This window comes from Oryctolagus cuniculus, chromosome 10 (assembly GCF_964237555.1).
Source record: "Oryctolagus cuniculus chromosome 10, mOryCun1.1, whole genome shotgun sequence".
NCBI lineage: Eukaryota > Metazoa > Chordata > Mammalia > Lagomorpha > Leporidae > Oryctolagus > Oryctolagus cuniculus.
In genome coordinates, this window is record NC_091441.1 from 32361011 (window position 1) to 32380484 (window position 19474).

The window sequence follows — 19474 nt, forward strand, 5'->3', positions numbered from 1 at the left end:
CTCACAAAGGCTGCCTGGTCTCTCCTAGTTTACACAGTTCCTGGCCAGAGGATTCTTCACTAGGTGAGAAACTCCGGGCATCATGGGAAGCAGCTGAACTCTCCTTGTGTCCTTTTCAAAAGCAGACTTCATTAAACAGACTGAGATAGTTCCAATGGCTATTAAAGCCACAGATGGCAAACTTGAGGCATCCACAGTTGGGGAGAAGAGAGGACTTTTTTTTTTTTTACTTTTCTAGCCAAGATGTAAGTGTTTTCAATCATTCATTTACTCAATGCTTATTTTTGTCACATCTGTGCTTTATATCATATATGAGACAATACAAGGTAAATGAAATGCACTGCTCCTGTCATCAAATTAAACTAAGGGAGAGAGGAAGGAGCTAACATTGTGGAGAACCTGCAGTGCAGGCTGCAGTATTTCACAGGACTCCTCATTTAGTCATTGGAGGATCTGAGTATCCCTACTGCACAGAGTTAAAAACCAGGACCTCAGAGGCTAAGCACTTCTCAAGGGCATGCATCTTAAAAATCATGAACAATAATTCAGTCAGGGCCTTCCCATTTCAAAGCCAATTTCATACCATTTTTCCTTAAGAAAACAAACAAACAAAAAAGGCATGAAGGTAGATAAGGAATTTCCCACCAGTTGTACACCTCTGACTGCATGGGAATGCCAAATTTCTCTCAATTTCACATTATCAAGGGTGTTTTTCAATTCCAAAATTTCATAATTAAATAACAAAAGTTGCTGCTACATTATTATTTCTGTTAAATGGAGTGTTTAGGCACCTTGCTTTGATTTTCCTGCTTTCTCTAGTTCAAATACTTGAAGTCTTTTCCTATGGTGAGCTAGTCAATATTTTCAGGATCAGGAAAGAAGGTGGTAGGGAAGAGGATGATAGTGGTAAACCAAAGAGGAAAAGGCTCATCTAATGGAGCAAATGTCACCTTATTCCAAGCATTGGTTGACAGACATAGTCATGGGAACACAAAGTTGCCAGATAATGTACCTAAAAAGAAAGAATTCTTGACTATGATGTAAATCTTCTGATGTTTACAAACTGCAAGTCAATTTTAAAAAAAAATTATAGCCCTCTATAGGCCAACCAACATGCAATTATGGACCAGTTTTGGTACCATTTTGGTAGCTCTGTCTTTCAGAGCAGTGGTCCTGTCTTGCTGTAGAATTTTGTGTACTCTATGTTCTGAATTTAAACTTCTTTTCTAGCTGCATCTGCTGTTATTTACACACAGATAGGGCTAGGAACTGACAGAAACACAAACTATGCTATCAATGCTTTGAACCTGTCCCTGCACCTTCTGTCTCCCTGCCTCCTTCAGCACGTGCTTGGAAGCTTATCTCAAGGCTTCTCTTCCCAGATCATCTTACTGGCTTCAGAATTCTCTTGGTAGCAGTCAGTGGGAAATTAATGTCCAACAAATTGCTGTTAGCTCTGCTAGACTCTCAGAGTGATATTCAATTTATTCATTTAAAATTATTTGGTCATCGCCTATTTTGGAGGCAGATCTTCCCAAGCAGTGTGAGAGCTCTCCTACAGCAGGAGCTAATTTTATTCCTGTAGACATCACTCATAGTATTGGGGACAGGATGATAGATGCTTATCAATTATTTGACAAGTTTTCACAAAGCCTTACAGATGTTTGAATAAGATAAACTTGATATGGCAAGTCTTACACCCATGGCAGGAGACCAGGACTGTGTTCTGATATAAAGGTATTTGGAAGGAGGAATGGGGATATATATAGTTTTCTAAAGGATAATTAATCAATGCTATGATCTGAGTCTACAATATGATTGAATTAGGACTTCACAGAACGGAGTCATGACAGGGCTTACGAATCATCAAATGCTTACTATATTAAGTTTTGAAAAAGTGAATGCTATTTAGCTTCTTTCAAAGCTTTCTAAAAAGCAGAAATTATTTTTCCCATTTCACTGATGAGGAAACAGTGATTCAACAGTCTCAGGAAGATCCCCAAACTTAACTAAGGGCTTAAATTTAAAAAGACTATACTGGTGTGACAAGGACTTCGCAGTAATCTGTACCCCTGACTTGCAAATTCAATTCCCATTCTGCATTGGTATCATGGCCAAAAAGAGCCCAAGTTTCCTACTGCCTAGTTAGGTATTATTTGTAACCTTCCTGGGCTCAGTTTCTCATCTGCAGCATAAAGTGGTTGGTAAAATTCCTCTTTATTTCACGCAGTCTTCTCTGGTCTATTCCAGCTTAAGCAGCAGGAGAAGCAGGCCCCTTGGGGAGATGTGCTGGAATCACTCCAGTGCCTTTCAGGAAGTGGGGGGATTGGGGAGCAGATGAATAAGAGCTAGGTCTGTCTGTCTGTCTCTGCCTCTCTCTCTTTCTCCCTCCCTGTGTGCATGTGAGTATGTGTGTGTGTGTGTCTTGGTCACATCTGTCTCATAATCCTTACTCTATCCTCTCTTTCTCCTTTATCTCTAGGCCTCTTTCTCTGTCTCTCTGCTCTCCAACACTGACTACAGCCTGCCTGGATCACTCAAGATCATACTTAATGACAGTCATTACACTGTTCTTCCTTTTAGCCTGAGGCCATTTCTACAGCAATGAGCAGGGCAGACTTTGCCCCATCTTAACTGCTGGGCTCACTATTCCAACTTCACTGGACCCAAGAAGTTCTGCAAATGCTCTCCATTAATTACAGGAAACCCAAAGCACTGTTCCTCCTTATCATTAACACAGTTGCTACTAAATTATCTTGCCACCATTAAACCAACAATCTAATTAGACTTCTGGAAATGCAAGGAGCCAGGGAACAAGACAGGCGTTGCACTTTCATCTCAGAACTGATCATAAAATATTTGTGCCTTATTGTGCTTTGGCACATAAAACCTGCCCCTGGAAGGGTCTCTTTTCATTCTTCGCCTGTTTATAAAGAAGAGCGTGAATATTTGATATAAAATGAGTATCTTAATAGAAATCACTTCACGTATGGGAGGTTTTCTTTTCTGTAGTGGAGTCCTCATTACAATAATCGCACCTGACTCCCCCTGAGTCTGATGCCTCACAGCCAAACCTCCCACTGGGCTTCAATGGAGGTGTGAATGATACTATCACTGGGAAGAAGATAAAATGTATTATTATCATTATTCTATTTTTAAGAGGGTCTGACTGTGGTGGCATGAGGTGGTTGGGAGCATAATCTGTATGAAGCATTCGGGGAAGATAAATTGAGTTAAACTTCTCACAGTTACAGCACTTTCAACTCTATCATTAAACCTTCTGTCTTTCCTAAAATCTCAGCTCCAGACGTGTTTACTGAGTATCTACGAGGCACCCAGCACTGCACAGGTTCTTGGTACCCAAATATGACTATGAATTGCCCAAATAACAGGGCTCCTGGCTATTGCTTCTCTTATATTTATTCTACACCTTAGGTCTGGAAATTAATGTGCTGCCCCGTCCTTATTGCATGAGACTCAATGTAAATGGGAAATGCATGCCACTCTAGGGAAGCCAATGCCTGGCCACAATGCAAGACTGTTCAGTACACATAAAAAAATAAAGCACAGCATAGGTCAGTGTACTCTGGCCATCCATGGAATGACTCATCCTCAAACTCCCATTGACCTGAGTGAAGGAAGACATTTTTGGGTGCATGTTTTCTTCTCTGAGCAAGTAAGTACATCTAGGGTGGACTGCACATACACTGCCATATAGTCTGATTTTTAACTTGAAAATAATAATCTTTCCTTGAGGATACCCTGGTGTATTACCCAGGGGATGGGGTGCCATCACTGAACCAAGGAGGCTGAAGGCCCCAGAAATCTGTCCCAGGGTGCTGTCCCTCTGCTGAACATTCCTTGGATGGGGCTATGTCTGGGGCTGATATGAAAAAGGGAAATCCCTTTCTCAACACTAAGGAACACAATATTAGAATGTATGTTATTAGCGGTTTTGTGCAGGAAACATGCCCAGTGCGTGTGGACCACTATCTAATGATTACTTGTGGTTTGCCTGCCTCTGTGCTAGGAAATGGGGTTCTAAAGTTGAATGGTCAGATGTGGAGGATATGGGATCCTCTGGTCCATTTGGCACTAATAAAGGTAGGGAATATGCAAATTAACGGTAAAACTACTACTCAAACAGTACTTCATACTTTGTGTATCTGTGTGGGTATAAACGGTTGAAATCTTTGCTTAGCATATATTAAGTTGATCTGTATATAAAGATAATTGAAAATGAATCTTGATGAAGAATGGAATGGGAGAAGGAGTGGGAGATGGAATGGTTGCGGGTGGTAGGGAAGTTATGGGGGGGGAAAAGCCTCTATAATCCAAAAGTTGTACTTTGGAAATTTATATTTATTAAATAAAAGTTGAAAAAAAAGGATCACTGGGCTGCGAGGCAGCCATGGACACACACAGAGTGTGACGTCTAGTTTGGCCTTGAGGTGGCTCTCAAAATGGATGTCAGGGAGGGCTTAGATCGGCAGGTATCTATGGTGAGTCTTGAAGAATACTTATGAACAAGAAGCAAAACTGCAGGAGGGGTGGTCAAGGGAGACAGAAAGGTTCCTGGTTAGTCAACAGACAGTAGTTTTAACAGTAGGAGCAACAACAGCATCCGCTTGCTGAACTCTCACTATGTTAACAGACATTTTGCTTAAGATTTTCACAACGGTCATCTCTGTTATTCCTCACCAGTCTTCTTGACTGGCTAGTATGCATTCTCATTTTAAAGACATGAACACTAAGGTCTGAGATCACCCAGCTGGTAAGTGCCACACAAAGATTTCAATGCAGACAATATGAAGCAAAGACACAGGCATGCAAATGGCACATTCCATGGTTGTATAAGAAAAATGAGCGGCAGGTGCTCAGTGCAGTGGTTAAGACACCACCTGGGATGCCTGTCTTTCTTATTGGAGTGCTTGGTTTTCGTACTTTCTCCCCTTCTGGTTCAGATTCCTGATAATGTACCCTGAGAGGCAAAAGAGGATGGCTCAAGTACTTGAGTTTGTCACCCACACAGGAGATCTAGATGGAGTTCTGGGTTCCTGGCTTTGACTTGGCCTAATCCTGGGTGCTGTGGGTATTTGGGAAGTGAATCAGTAGATGGAAGATTTCTCTCTGTTTCAGTCTCATCTCCTACCCCTACTGTTTCTTTTTTTTTCTCTCTCTGTTTCTCTGCCTTTCAAATAACATGAAAATAAATAAAAATTAATAATACTTGGCTACTTAAACATATTGAACCCAAACTTAGAAACAAGGCAAATGTAAGGGTGTCTGTCCAAGGATTATTAATTTTGTAGGGAAACATGCCTTTCTTGGATTTGCTATCTACCACTGATTAACGGCCCAGCAGCTGTCAGCTTATATGTTAACTTGTGGATTAAAAAAAAAAAAATTAAAGGCAGAGTGACAGAGAGAAAAGGAATTGGGGGAGGGGAGAGAGAGAGAGAGAGAGAGAGATCTTCCATCTATTCGTTTGCTCTCCAAATGGCTGCAACAGCTGGGGCTAGGTCAGGCTGAAGCCAGGAGCCAGGAACTCCATCTGGGTCCCCTATGTGAGTGGCACAGGTACAAGCACTTGGAACATCCTCTGCTCCCTTCTCACAATAGCAGAAAGCTGGATCAGAAGCAGAGCTGCCAGGACTTGAACTAGCCTCCAATATAGGATGTCAGTATCCCAAGCAGTGGCTTAACCCTTTGTGCTACAACGCCGGCCCCTACTTATAAATTTTTGTCAAGCAAAGATCTTTGATAAGAAGGATAAGCCCTGTGGTTAAGGTTTTATTGCCTATTAAGGCATTAATTGAGTAATCTGGCCTTTTATGCTCTCTCCAATGCCTACATTTCCTATAGATCTGTTCCTCCGGTTGTTCTCTGCAGCAGCTCTGATCACCATGCTGTTTTCCTTATTACAGTGGAAGGAATCCTTGACATGAGTCTTTTGGAAAATCCCACTCTGACAGTGGAGATCCCAGAGGAGTTCGGTGCTGGTTGAAATTTCCAAGGAGATGAATGAAACTGGAGCAGAAGGCAGGGGGCATTTCTGGATTTTTGATGCTTCCCTGGGATTGGCATCATTGGCCCTAGGAACAGCTCAGGTGTCCTAAGATATCCTGATTATTTCTCCCTTTTGGATTGAAAACAACAGCTTTGGGAGGTTTTTCAGAAGGCCTGTGGTGTGTTGGAGTCCTCAAGGAAGCATACACAGCAGCTTCGAACTCAGCCGGGTCTTAGTGTCCCAGGTCTGCGAGAAGGGATCTTTTCATGATCCCACCACTCTCAGCAGAGCCTTCTAGGCAGAACAAGATGGTCAATGTGGGCCCACAGGTAATATTTTTTAGATAATGTCAATAATTTTTTTTAAATTAAGCTTTATAATTTGGGCTTACAGAGCTTATAATTTGAAGATTTCATATATATATATATGTTGTAATACTGACATGTATATATATATGTATGAATGGAAATGGGGTTTCCCAAATTTTATTAACTTGCAAATTTATTTTCCACATTTTAGTTCATTTGAAAGACAAGACTTTTGGTTAAATTGACCTGTTATTTTGGTTAGGAGTGTCAGAGCATAATTCCATATAAGACCAAAAGCAATGAAATAAATTATTGTACAATTCTTAAATTTCTCTTCATTTTTTTCTTGTACATTGATATTGTTTTGTTATTCCAGGTCTTTCCTTAGAAATATCAGACATCATAGAATATTGGCACTGAAAGCAATTTTTATAATTTTGTTCAGTCTACTAGCATACTGAATTTCATTCTGATTCCATTAGAATTAAGAATTTGGGGGCCAGTGCTGTAATGTAGTGAATCAAACTGCTTCCTGCAACACCAGCCTCCCATGTAGGTACCCGTTCAAGTCCTGGCTGCTCAACTTCTGATTCAGCTCCCTGATAACATGTCTGGGAAAGCAGCAGTGGATGGCCAAAGTGCTTGGGTTCCTGCATCCACATGGGAGACCATGATAAAGCTCCTGGCTCTTGGCTTCTGCCTGGCCCAGTATCAGCTGATGCAGCCATTTGGGAAGTGCACCGCTGGATGGAAAATTCTGTGTGTGTGTGTGTGCGTGCAAACACATATGTGTATATGCCTCTCCTTCTCTGTAACTCTGCCTTCAAGTAAATAAATAAATCTAAGAAAAAGACTTTATACTATCATTTATAAAGGTAATCAAGTTTTCAAGCTTAAGGTTTTGCATCTTGATTACAGACGTAGTCAACTTTGATTGGGTTGATAGTTTGGCTAATAAGTAAATGGTTTATCTAATAACATTTTCTGCCATGAGAAGAAAAAGGCCTAGAGTTTTAAGAGACTAGTGTCATTTAAATATTTTCACTTACTCAAGTGTGCTGGCATTTTTAAAAAGCTAGGCAGATTATAGAGTTTGAGAGTAATGGATTAGCCTTGATATGAAACAGATAGAAACTAAGAACTGTGCCCACATGCTTGTCTGTGTTATCTGTAGCAGAGCTAGGCCTTCAGCAGTTAAGATTCAGTGATAGTGTCCCTGATACGTGCATTTTTTTCTCCTTGGACTTAAGATGAGAAAATATTAGTGATACTGGTGTATGTGTGTGTGTGTGAGAGAGAGAGAGAAAGAAAGAGAGAGAGAGGGAAACTATATCTATTTGATTTTCTATCATATCTAGTCTAGACTTTCAGGTACAGAACCATAGAGATTTTGCTTTCCTGGCCTTTTTCTGAGTTCTTACCTCAGTTTGGAATCAGTTATTCATCTAATCTCGCCTTAAATATAAAGAGAGAACACATGTTTTAGGAGTGAAATCATGAATGCTCAATAAATTTGCATGATTCCCCTAAGAAGTTAGCTCAAAAGGTAGAAGACTAGAAATGCTGGCCTGACTCCTTCAGTTATGGATTATCTGATATGGTTATTAAATCATTCTTGGGCTAGTGTAATAGGAGGTGTTTCAAATTATGCACCACTTTGAACAAACTTTATTGAAGCTTTTACTGCATTAGCCCTAATTACTCACAATAATCATGCAGTGCTCCCTTGAAGCAGACCTTCTTTGCTGTGCCAGGGGACTGTAGCAGATCAATAGCTATTGAGCAGTTTGATCACGAAGGCTGACCTGTTTGAGCACTGGTGGTGTCCACTGCCAGCCCTCCCTCCCTCCCTCCAAGTGGCTCACACACTGACATGTTCTCAGCTGTCCACTAGCTCCTGCATCTTCCGGACTGCCTCTCCCCATAAATCAATAAATTCTTAATCAGCATGCCTCTCAGACTCTAAGAAACTGACAGATCACCTTAAACTAAAATGTTGGGGTTCCCTTGTTCATGAGCATGAGTATACGAAAAGATGCATTTTTAAACTTTGACCACAGTATTTTGAATCATATTGTAATGTTTATAAAATAAGTTGGGAAATTAAAAAAAATGTTTACCAAAGATCACCTCTTTAAAATAGCACTGTTATGACTACAAACTGATCAACTATTTGGAAAATCTGTACCAATTTACACATTCTGCAATGTGCCTATTCCCTTTTTTCCACTTGATTGTTGAGTGTTTCCAAGAACAAGCAGATTCTTCTCAGACATCTTTCATCATATTCAGTACTGTGTAAGTGCTGAGGTATTGCCTATCAATCACTCATTTTGTCAGTGTTTATTGAGCATCTTCTAAGTGTGAAGAATTGTACTATATACCTTAGCACCATTCCTTTAAAATACATTTGTTTACTTGAGAAATAGAAACAGATACACAGAGAGAGTGTATGTTCTCATTTGCTTCTCCACTCCTCAAATACTCATAATTGCCAGGGGCCAAAGCTAGGAGCCAGGAACTGAATCCAGGTCTCCCACATGGGTGGTACAAACCCAATCAGTTGAGCCATCACAGCTGCCTCCCAAGATCTGTATGATTAGGAAGCTGAAATCAGGAGCCAGAATCTGGTACTGACTCCAGATACTCTGACCTAAGATGCAAACAATATAACTAGTGTCTTATCCATTAGACAAATGCCTGACTGCAGGCATATATATATATAATCTAATAGATTGAATTATTTTATTATTCTCACTGCAATATGTGGTTTTGTTAATTATTTTTGTTTTATACATCATTGAATTAACTCTTTTTTTTTACTCCCATCCCCTAAAGTTGTCTGGGTCTCCAAATCCATTCAATAGAAATGAAACTTATTAGAAAATAAGTTGATTTCTGTACACAACAAGATATCATTCTAAGTTATCTTTCTCACAGTGTAAAATGGATAAAAGCACTATAAAGACAACAAAAATCAAGTGAATTGTCTCATCAGAAATATATTTGACTCCTGCATAAACATCCTACTAAATAAAATCATGTCCAGAAACAATGAACTACCTACTATGTGCTTGTTAAAGTCATCCATCCATCAAACTATGGATTACATTCGTTGGTCTCCAAAAGAAATAGGAGTCCATTGTCAGAGAGAAATAAATCTGCCTTTGCTCACATTGGACCTATGACAGAAGTGGGATTCCACTGGAAAGCAGAGGGGAAATTATGAAATTTAGGTTCCAATCCAATTGAATGATCTCAGGCAAATTTCTGAATCTCAGGAGGCACCAGTTTCTTCACATGTGAAACAAAGTGTTGGATGCGAGCCCAGCCTGTGTGTGTCTCTCTCTCTGGTTTGTGGGAAGTCGTTTTATCTGTGGGGATTGAAATCTCAGGAAGGTCTGGCCTCTAGCACCTGGGGTAGATCTCTGGACTGTCCCCCCCACCCCCCAAAAAATTTTTTTTGCTTAGCTGTCTAAAACCCGGAAAGAGACCAGATCTCCCCAGTTCTCTTGAGGGTCTCATTTTAGCACTGCCAAAAATAAACAGCCCACTCTCGCATCCTGAAACAAGAGTTTTGCCTTTGCTCTGATCACCAGAGATGCAGGTTTAAAAGTTGAATACTCAATTGTTTCTACCACCCACTTGGCAAATTTATAAATCACTTGCTGGACACAAATGGAGGAAGCAAGGCTATACTAGCATGTGATCCCAAGAATGGTCTCTTTCACAGTGACAGGAAAGAGTGCAAGGAAATAAATGGGCGACCACCTGTCTTTTGCCTGTGGGAAGTATCTGTGCTTGGCAAGCAAAGGCAGAAACACACAGGCTAATTTCTGAATCCATAAAGGGAGGTCTCTAGTGGTTAACTATTGAGGTTGAATAAACAATTATCTGGGTGAGTAGTGCAGACCATGACCCAGATCTTTTACTACAGGAAGTGATGTCCTTCTGGAGTTCCAGGCACGGCACTAGTTCCCACTTCTGGGATCCTGCCCACCTGACTCTCTACCCAAGTCCCCTCCCATCAGATTGCAGGCGTAACTCCACACTCCTCTGTGATTCGCCATCCTTTAACTTCTTGTTCTTCTTGATGACATTATTTATCCATCATCGCCACCCAAAACTTTTCATTTCCACCAAGTGTGTAAAAGGTGTGAAGGTGCATGATTGTATTTCAGAGATGAACCAATTTTCTCAGTGCAAGATTTCCCAAATGACTGGGAAGAACATCATTTTCTAGAGATAACGATGAACTAGTCCCAGGAAAATAAGTCTTGTACTTAGATAAGATTGTGAAATTCTGTCTGCTCCCCACTGGATCTCATAATGCACAATGGTCAGTTAAAGGCTCTGAACAGCCCTTCAGTGTGGAGATATATATAAGGTAGCATTCCTACTCATTTAAAGATGGAAACATTTTTTTAATCACAAAATACCTACTAAAATTTTGCTGAGCTCAACTTGGGAACTGTCACTCCAACAATTAATTTCTGTTATTTCACTTGGGCTCATTTTCTAATTACCTATGATTCAGGAAGGAGGTAAATATGAAGACAAGTTGAGTTCTCTGCTTAAAACAGTTGACTGCGAAGATGAGCTTGGAGTGAATATTAATGAGTATCTTTTTGGGCTTCTCACAATAACAGGCATTTCTATATACTGCAATGTGCTTATCACATTTATTAATGTATTAATTCAACATTTACAGATTGTGCCATCATTCTGCATGCAATGAAGATGGAAATATCTAAATTATGGACCCTGCCTCTGCATTATGTAAAATTTGGTTGCAAGGGCAAATAAGTTCAGTAGAAGGCATTTTTTATTGTGGTCTCCAAGAATGCTGTAAATTCAAAGTCGAGACACTGGATGCTATGCGTATCTGAAAAATCTGTGACTGGTTGCTTCTGAATCTGTAGGCAGGATTGGGCATTGAGCGGGGCTTGTCTCTAAGCACTAGTGGAAAACCACTGCCACATCTTGCCATCTTGGTGGCTGGGGTGAGCTTGGCAAAGGCAGTGTTGACATAAGGGCTTGCTGGCAAAGAGTGTGAGGAGTAGATATGGGTAGAAGTAGAAGGGGACAGGTTGTGGAGAACTTGGGATATTTGAATAAGGAGCTATATTTTATTGAGCACTGGTGAAGACTCTGGGAACAACTGAGTAATTCATGAAATCACAGGGTAGAATAAATCGAGGCCCCAGGGAAACTCAATGTTGATCACTCTTTAACCCCAATGAGCAAGGTAGGTAGGAAAGTGCAGTAGCTGATAGTAATGGGCTTTGGATTCCTTACTGTCCATAGGTTCCTGGGGTAAGTTTTATTTTTAGCAAAAGTTTTACTTTATTCCCTGTTAACTTCCCTGAGACATAAGCATTTATTTTAGAGTTCTTCATGAGTTGCAACAGATAATGTATAGACAACCCTTGATGCAGATTAATATTTATCAAGGGGTGATAGATTAATTAATACTTCATCATTTGCTGTTATCCTTGATGGACTAATATTAGAATACACTGGCAAGCTTTTGAGAATACCATTGCCTCCAGGTTCCAGCTCATCTTAGACCTCCTCCCACTTGGAAAATGCAGTGTGGTAGAGCTCTGATGCTTAGTGTCTATGGGAGGCTGGCTCAACAGAGAATTCTTGCCTGTATTCAACAAAGCATTCCCCAGGGACCTTCTTCTTGCCCATCTTCATTGTGGGAATCCAAAGTGTTTGAAAAGTACCCACCTGTGTCTGAGGTTGCTGCAGATGCAGCCAGGAGAGATAACACTGGGGTTGGTGGAATTGCAACACTGTCCAATGCAGCTGGCTTCTTCCTGGTCATCATGGTGGACACTGAGCCCTCGCTCTTACTGTGTGCTGCTGTCTGGTCCACTTTTAAATGAGGACTTGGCATCCCTAAAAAGCAATAATACCAAAGCTTGCAGTTACTTAAAAGGAACACAAAGACAAATAACACAAATTCTGAAAGTGATCTGAAGAAATAGTCAAACGATTTGACCTTCAAAAGGATGAAATTTTGGAATATTAACAGAAAGGGGGAAAAAAGAGCTACAACTAGTTTTGGTGGTGGGTCATATTAATAGTGATGACATTCCAGGTTTGTGCTGGACTGGGCACAGACTTATGGAAGCAATGCAATCCATTAGGCACACTTCTACGTTCTGAGGCTCAACAAGCCCACATTTATGGAGGTTGCACCCTATGCAGCATGATGAGGAATGCAGGGGATGAAGAGGCACCTCCCAACCCAGTGAGGCTTTGTATCTTGTCCAGCTGGGGTGATGAGACTAAATAAAAAGGAAAATCTGGGCAGAAAGTGTGAGTGGGCTTGTGTTATCCTAGCCATTTGAGGAGTTCAGAGATAGAGACATGAGTGTGGGAGAAGTGAGGAAAGGCTTTGTCCTGCAGCAGTTTTGAGGGAAAGACATTCTCAGTGCTGAACAGAGCAAATGCTAAGTCATGGGTGGGGAATGAACATGATCTGGATAAGAGGCCAGCCTGCTGGAAGCAGATGTAGGATGTGGGCACTGCAGTGTAATATTAGTCACTAGGCTATGAGTGAGTTGAATTGGTGGCCTTTAGGGACCTAGTCATAATGTGCACCATAATTCATATTATTATGATGCTACAAAGCTTAGCTATTCTGGAAAATTATTCCCTCAGTTTGAATCCATGCTATGTTACTTTCCAGAGGCATGATCAAGAGAAAGTTCTTTAACTTCCCAAGCTTCAAAACTTGACTTTTTACAATTCTCTATTTTACAAATAGGATAGTGATAGAACTACCTTGCAGGAGTTGTGTGAGCATCCAATGAGCTGATCCATATAAAGTTCTGAGAACATCATCTAGCACTATGGTATATTCTACTTAAATGTATACTGTCGTTATTTTTCCTATCATTACTATTGTCATCATTATTGTACCCCACTGCTTCATCAGAACCAACTGTAACCAGTAATCAAAGTTTAATTTCTCTTTATTGACATGATCAAGGATTTATAGGCACCTTCTATAACCCCGGCTGCAAAAAAATGCCTCTGTAGCTTATCCAGGCATAAATGAAGAGAGTGAGGGTGTCTGCATCCATATCAATGGTCATCTATTCAGAATTTCTTTTTTGGCAGCCTATATGCCACTGACAGCAACAACAGCAAATTGGGCCTTATCACAGTGGATTTTCCATCCTAACCAACCAGTACCCATTTCTCCACTTTCCCCCAGCCCCCAGCCCAGCATTGCATTAACTTATAGCCACAGTGAGATCAGCCTCACTTGGGACTTGTGACAACCCTGGGAAGCATGCAGTGCGGGTAGTATTATTTTCTCGCTTTTACAGAAAAAGAGAATATCTCTAAGAGCATAAGGGAGAACCGAATAAACTCATATGCTTTGCAATGTCCGAGGTGGAAGTTTCCAAGCAATCAGATGGAAAATCCAGGGATCATCTTGGTCTACCTGGCTGTATTCCACACCTCACCATTACCTTAATCTGTCATGAGCATGATTCAAGATGAAGATACAGAAGCCCTAGTGCCATACCTGGTAAAGGTACCTCTAATCACCTAAGGAGAAAGTCATGCTGACATTTTCACATTTTCATTTACCATCTACTGACTTCCTCCTACTCTTCATCCCAGTCTCTGAGAATACTGCTTGAGACCCATGATTAACAACATCATTTATGCCTTTTTTTTTTTTTAGATTTTGAGTTCATAGCATTTTGAAGGTGGGTATAGACAAAAAGCAAGTTCTATGAAAGATTGCAAGGCAGAATCATTGAGAAATCAGGATGTAGAGTTAATGTGTATAGTACACCCCATTTGTAAAATAGGCAGGTATGCCAGTAGTGGGCTATGTCCAGCCATAGAACATGCTTAAATACTTACAGACTCATCTATAAGGACATATATTCAAACAGTTAACATTAGTCATGGTGAGGAAGGAGAGCTCAGGGAAGAGTGGTGAGGAAGAGAAAATCCTTTTTTTACTACTTATTATTCTTTACTGTTAATATTTTCAAAACTGAACATTTATCGATCTTTTTTCATTGAGAAAATAAATTTTGAAAATATCTAGAAACCTATTAGAATAGAAAGGTGTGCTTTAACAACTGGCTGTTAACAAATCTGACAATGGAGAGATAAAAATTTCCTACTAAAATTTATATTTATTTATTTTTATTTTTGAAAGGCAGAGAGAGAGAGAGAGAGAGAGCGAGCTTGCGTTCATTGGATCACTCCCTAAATGCTGGCAACAGCTGGGATTGAGCTAAACTGAAATCAGGAGTCCAAACTCAATCTGGCTCTCCAAGGTGGACAGCCAAGTATTTAAATCATCACCTGCTGCCTCCCAGAGTGCATATTATCAGGAAGCTGGAATTGTAAACATAACCAGGACTTGAACCTAGGCGGTCTGATATGGAATGCAGATGTACCAAGTGGTGGTGTCTTAACTGTTTGACCAAACGACGGCCCCTGAATTCCTCATTTTGCTACTTTGCACCACCACAGTAGAATTCCACAAACTAGATGCATGTGTACTTTCCATAGAACCCCCTCCGTCCACTGTAAGCCATCAGAATTCTATTGGATAAGAGCTTTTTGGAAAAAATTCACTGATATGTTATCTATGTACTGATGGACACTGTTGGGACAGATAGTTCTTTGTTCAAATTATGATATGCTCTGGGTATGAAGGCCATAAACAGGATTAGTAGTTGGATATTTAACTCTCACTTGGGAAGAAATTGATTTCAAGTGATTTTAATTGTACCCATTTTCATGCAAATGTTCACAATCCAAATTAGTCTCAGTCTGCATCATCTCATTAAAGTTGATCGGATCATACCTCTGTTGGGCATACTTTGCTACTCAAGTGTTTATGTTACAGAATACATTAAAAGTAATAAAATGGTACTTAAAACACTCTATAATTCAAATTGTCACTCTTTAGCTCTCTTGAAACCCCTAGATAATTTAGGATTTCCTAGATTATAGTACTGCTTGCTGGTTGACATCCAATGAATTTGAAAACAAATGGAAAAAAAGAAAAAGCTTTGACATATTATCAGTCACTTTGGGATTTTGAAAGGATAACGGAAACAATCCCAGGAACAACATAACATAGGCAAGAATGTTCAATGAATTTTAAACCAAGGCTACTCTGTAAGCACTTAATCCACAGTATCTGAGAGCAGAGGTCTCTTGAGATAGGGGTGATGACTGCTTGTTGGGAGACAGCATGGGCAGGTTGGCCTCTGGAAGTCTTAATTTGCCTCCACTCCAAGCGACAGCTGATGCTCCATGGTATATGATGGCAAAAGGTAGAACAATTGGAAACCCTCTTTCTAGCATGATTTTGGCTTCACACTCCTTGTAGAAAGGGGTTTCAGAGGCTGGAGGTTGATGGATTTCAAGGAAATTCAGAAAACGCTGGTGTCGACTGGCCCATTGAGATGTAGCACCACTGCTTATACTGGAGCATGAATAAAGGCAAGGGTTGCTATGATCTGGGTAGGTGTCACTGCCCCAAACTCAGAAAGGAGGCGATGGGGCGCACCCTTGCTACAGGTTTATGCAATATCCTTAAACCCCAACACAAGCCATATTGCACTGAGGTTTGCATATTTGGCACGCAGCACGTTTTTAAAGGAGGAAATAACAATGCTAATAGCTTTGTGGATTCAACATCTGTTCATAATTAAAAGACAGAGCCAAGAGGAAATTAAAAAAAATGTTAAACCTATATGAAAACATTCTGTTGTAACCTGTTGACCTCTATTGATAAGTTAAAAAAAGTCTTTGAAACTGTGCTGTAGCCTATCAAGGGACAGTCACTCATTTTCAATGGTAATTTCTCATACACCACTTATCCCCTCAAACCTCTACCTGCACACCATGTTTGCATTAGGGACTTGATTTATGGATTCCTACGCCTTCTATGTAGACGCTGACTTCCTGTTGCCTTGGTTACTTGGAGCTCAGTTCAAGGTTAAACTACTCCCAAATCAAAATCAGTGGCAGACGCTGCATCTAGTGGCCAGGTTATTGACTGCCCTGGGATGCAAAAAGGTCAGAGACCAAGGCACTGTTTACTGCCTGAAGGGTGAGTCAATAGCTCCAATATTTTGATTCTGTTTCCTCCGAAGTAGTAGCTGCTGCTCAATTACTTCTTCCCCAGGTTGCTCAAGGTCACAGGAGTCACTGAAGAAAAGCAGAGTCTATGATGGCTGACTTTCCCAGGGTCCCTTTAATGATCTCTATGACCTTGGATAATAAAAACCAGCCTCACCTTAGCGTGATTTGTATGTTGCTCTATGGTTGATAAAGCTAGTTTATCTATTTTAACTCACTTTCTGCACAGGGAAAGAGACAAAACTCTTTTGAGGGATGACTATTTTTTACTCTCCCTTTTTAATGAGGAAAGAGATTCAGAGAGGTCATATGATTTACCTAAATTCAGACAGCTGGGAAGACGGGGGTAAAATGAAGATACTTTATCTCCCATTGGGTTCTCATTCTGTATAGTTTCTTTATAATAAAGGAGATGATGGGATCATCACTGAGGGTTATATGTAATTTGTTTTGCATCATCTACCACAGAGAGCAGTATATCCGGCTGATAGTATGTGATTAATATAGGATTGCCCAATCGTTTAATTAAATCCCTAATTCTTAGATTTGCAAATGCAGGTGTTTCCTGGTAACAAAGCCTTGGCTGGCATGGTGTGAGAAGCTGACACCACTGGGATGGCCGGTCCCTTCAGTCACCTCCCCAGCTGCAGAATGCCGAGTTTGGCATGGATTTGTAGTTATGCTATGTTGCGCAGTTACTGGTCTTTAATTTGCAAAGAGCTTTAACAGGCATTGTGTGCTTTTTGCTCCGTGCAGCATCCCTGTGGATGACAAGAGGCAGATGTTTAAACTCTCCACTCCCAAACAAGGAAAAAGAGGCACAGAGGACCCGATGATTTGTCCAAATACAAAAATCTTTTTTTTTTTTTGACAGCCAGAGTTAGACAATGAGAGACACAGAGAGAAAGGTCTTCCTTCTTTTGGTTCAGCCCCTAAATGGCTGCTATGGCCTGTGTGCTGTGCTGATCCGAAGCCAGGAGCCAGGTGCTTCCTCCTGGTCTCCCATGTGGTGCAGGGCCCAAGGACTTGAGCCATCCTCCACTGCACTCCCAGGCCACAGCAGAGAGCTGGACTGGAAGAGGAGCGACCGGGACAGAACCGGCGCCCCAACCAGGACTAGAAGTTGGGGTGCCAGCGCTGCAGGCAGAGGATTAGCCTAGTGAGCTGTGGCGCCGGCCCAATCTGGGGTTCTTAAATTCCTCATAACATGTTGACTTTTGGGTAAACCAGTAAGTGCACATTTTCACAAGAGGAAGCTATTCCTGAAAACTTGATAATAATGTCTACTCTAACATACTGGTTATCTATTCAAATTCTTCCATTGTTCTTTTTTGCTGTTTGCAAATGAACTCCACTCATGTCAGTAGAAGGATTCTGTTACTGAGAAAAGCAAAATCAAGCAAGAGAGACTCTTAGGATTTGGGAGATGATAATTTTTGTTTCAGAGTCAACAAAATTTTTATTTTGTTGTATCATTTTACTCCTTAATCCAACAAATATTTATTGAATATCTACTATACTAGGGATATGGCATTAGTCTAACAATATAAGTCCCTGTTTTTTTAAGAATTGCATTATTTTTTAGAGTTGTATTCTAATAGCCTCTGCATAGCACTACAGTATTTGTGACTTTGTATAAAGGCAGCAAGAGGTCCCCAAATACTTTCATAATCATCACTGCAATTCACATGGCATCCTTAGGTGAAAGAGAAAAAGGCATGCTCTCCAGGTGGATGCAGAACAGTGGACACAGAGCTTAGCAAAGAGCAGAGACTGCTGTGCAAACTAGAAAATGGCATCCTTTCTTGTGTGCACATGCATCCCCTGGATTCCCATCTTGGAGAGAAGAGCATGAGTTGGATTCTAGCACTATTTCCCTTTCAAGCTAGGTGCTGGAAATGTCAGACCACCTGCTCAATCTGAGGTGGTGGTCATGTCAACATTTACTTTGTGTCAGATGAGTTTTACTTTATTCTGGGACTTTAAGAGATAAAACCTAGGCAAGATCACTCTTAAGGGGCAGAACTATGGCACAGGGGGTTAAGGCCCCAGTCTGCAGCACCAGCATCCCATATGAGCACCAGTTCAAGTCCTGGCTGTTCCACTTCCGATCCAGCTCTCTGCTAGGGCTTGTGAAAGCAGCAGAAGATGGCCGAAGTCCTTGGGCCCTTGACCCGCAAGGGAGCAACTCACATGGGAGGCCTGGCGGAAGGTCCTGGCTTTTGTGGTCATTTGAGGAGTGAACCAGCAGATGGAAGATCTTTCACTCTTTCTCTCTCTCTCTCTCTCTCTCTCTCTCTCTCTCTCTCTGCCTCTACCTCTTTCTGTAACTCTATCTTTCAAATAAATAAAATAAATCTTAAAAAAAAAAAGAGGTCACTCTTAAGTAAAGTACTTTTAACTGTAGCTAGAATCAATCATTTTGAATTAAGGAATGATCTGAGAGCTGCCTAGCAAAACTGGGAAGTTAATTTCTCTATCTTCACAGAGATGGTACAGAGTGGAGAGTGGATAAGACAAAAACACCTACAAAGCGATAAACCAAAAAGCCAAATGAGTTCTCCATGAATTAAGAGGAAAATGAGATCTCAGTGGGCTTGGAGGTGGTATTCTGATGATTCATTTATTAGTTCAACATTTATTAAGATTGTTTAAGTGCCAGGCATTATTAGGACCTATGAATCTGAATGGAGCTAAACATCCAAAAAGGAAAACAAACACAGGTAGAAACATCACAGTCTGCAATAGGGGAGGGAGGGATTGCTAGGGCTGGGAAATGACAAGAACAAAGGCAGAAATAAGAGTGTTTTGATGATTCATTAAAAATACCAGAAGATATGCTTGGGAAGGCAACTTAGCAAAAGTAAGTCCATATCTCTTTGTCAGGTATAGTTAGTATCTGTCTCCAATAGCTTGTCTTACCATCTGGCTATACTACAGGACTTATCTCTTTTCTATAATTGTATGTTTATTTTTCTGACAATTCTTGTAGGCAGCAGCAAAGTTCTAG

General features: G+C 40.7%; 1 protein-coding gene across 3 annotated transcripts in view; it reads right to left on the reverse strand.

Moving 5' to 3' along the window:
• The window catches only part of SETBP1 (SET binding protein 1), a 384629-nt gene that overhangs the window by 19350 nt on the left and 345805 nt on the right, over positions 1-19474 (reverse strand). For all 3 annotated transcript variants that reach the window (XM_008261251.4, XM_017344139.3, XM_051851263.2), the window contains one exon: positions 12055-12225. In XM_008261251.4, the coding sequence (XP_008259473.1) occupies positions 12055-12225 (171 nt within the window). The remainder of the gene's footprint in view (positions 1-12054; positions 12226-19474) is intronic.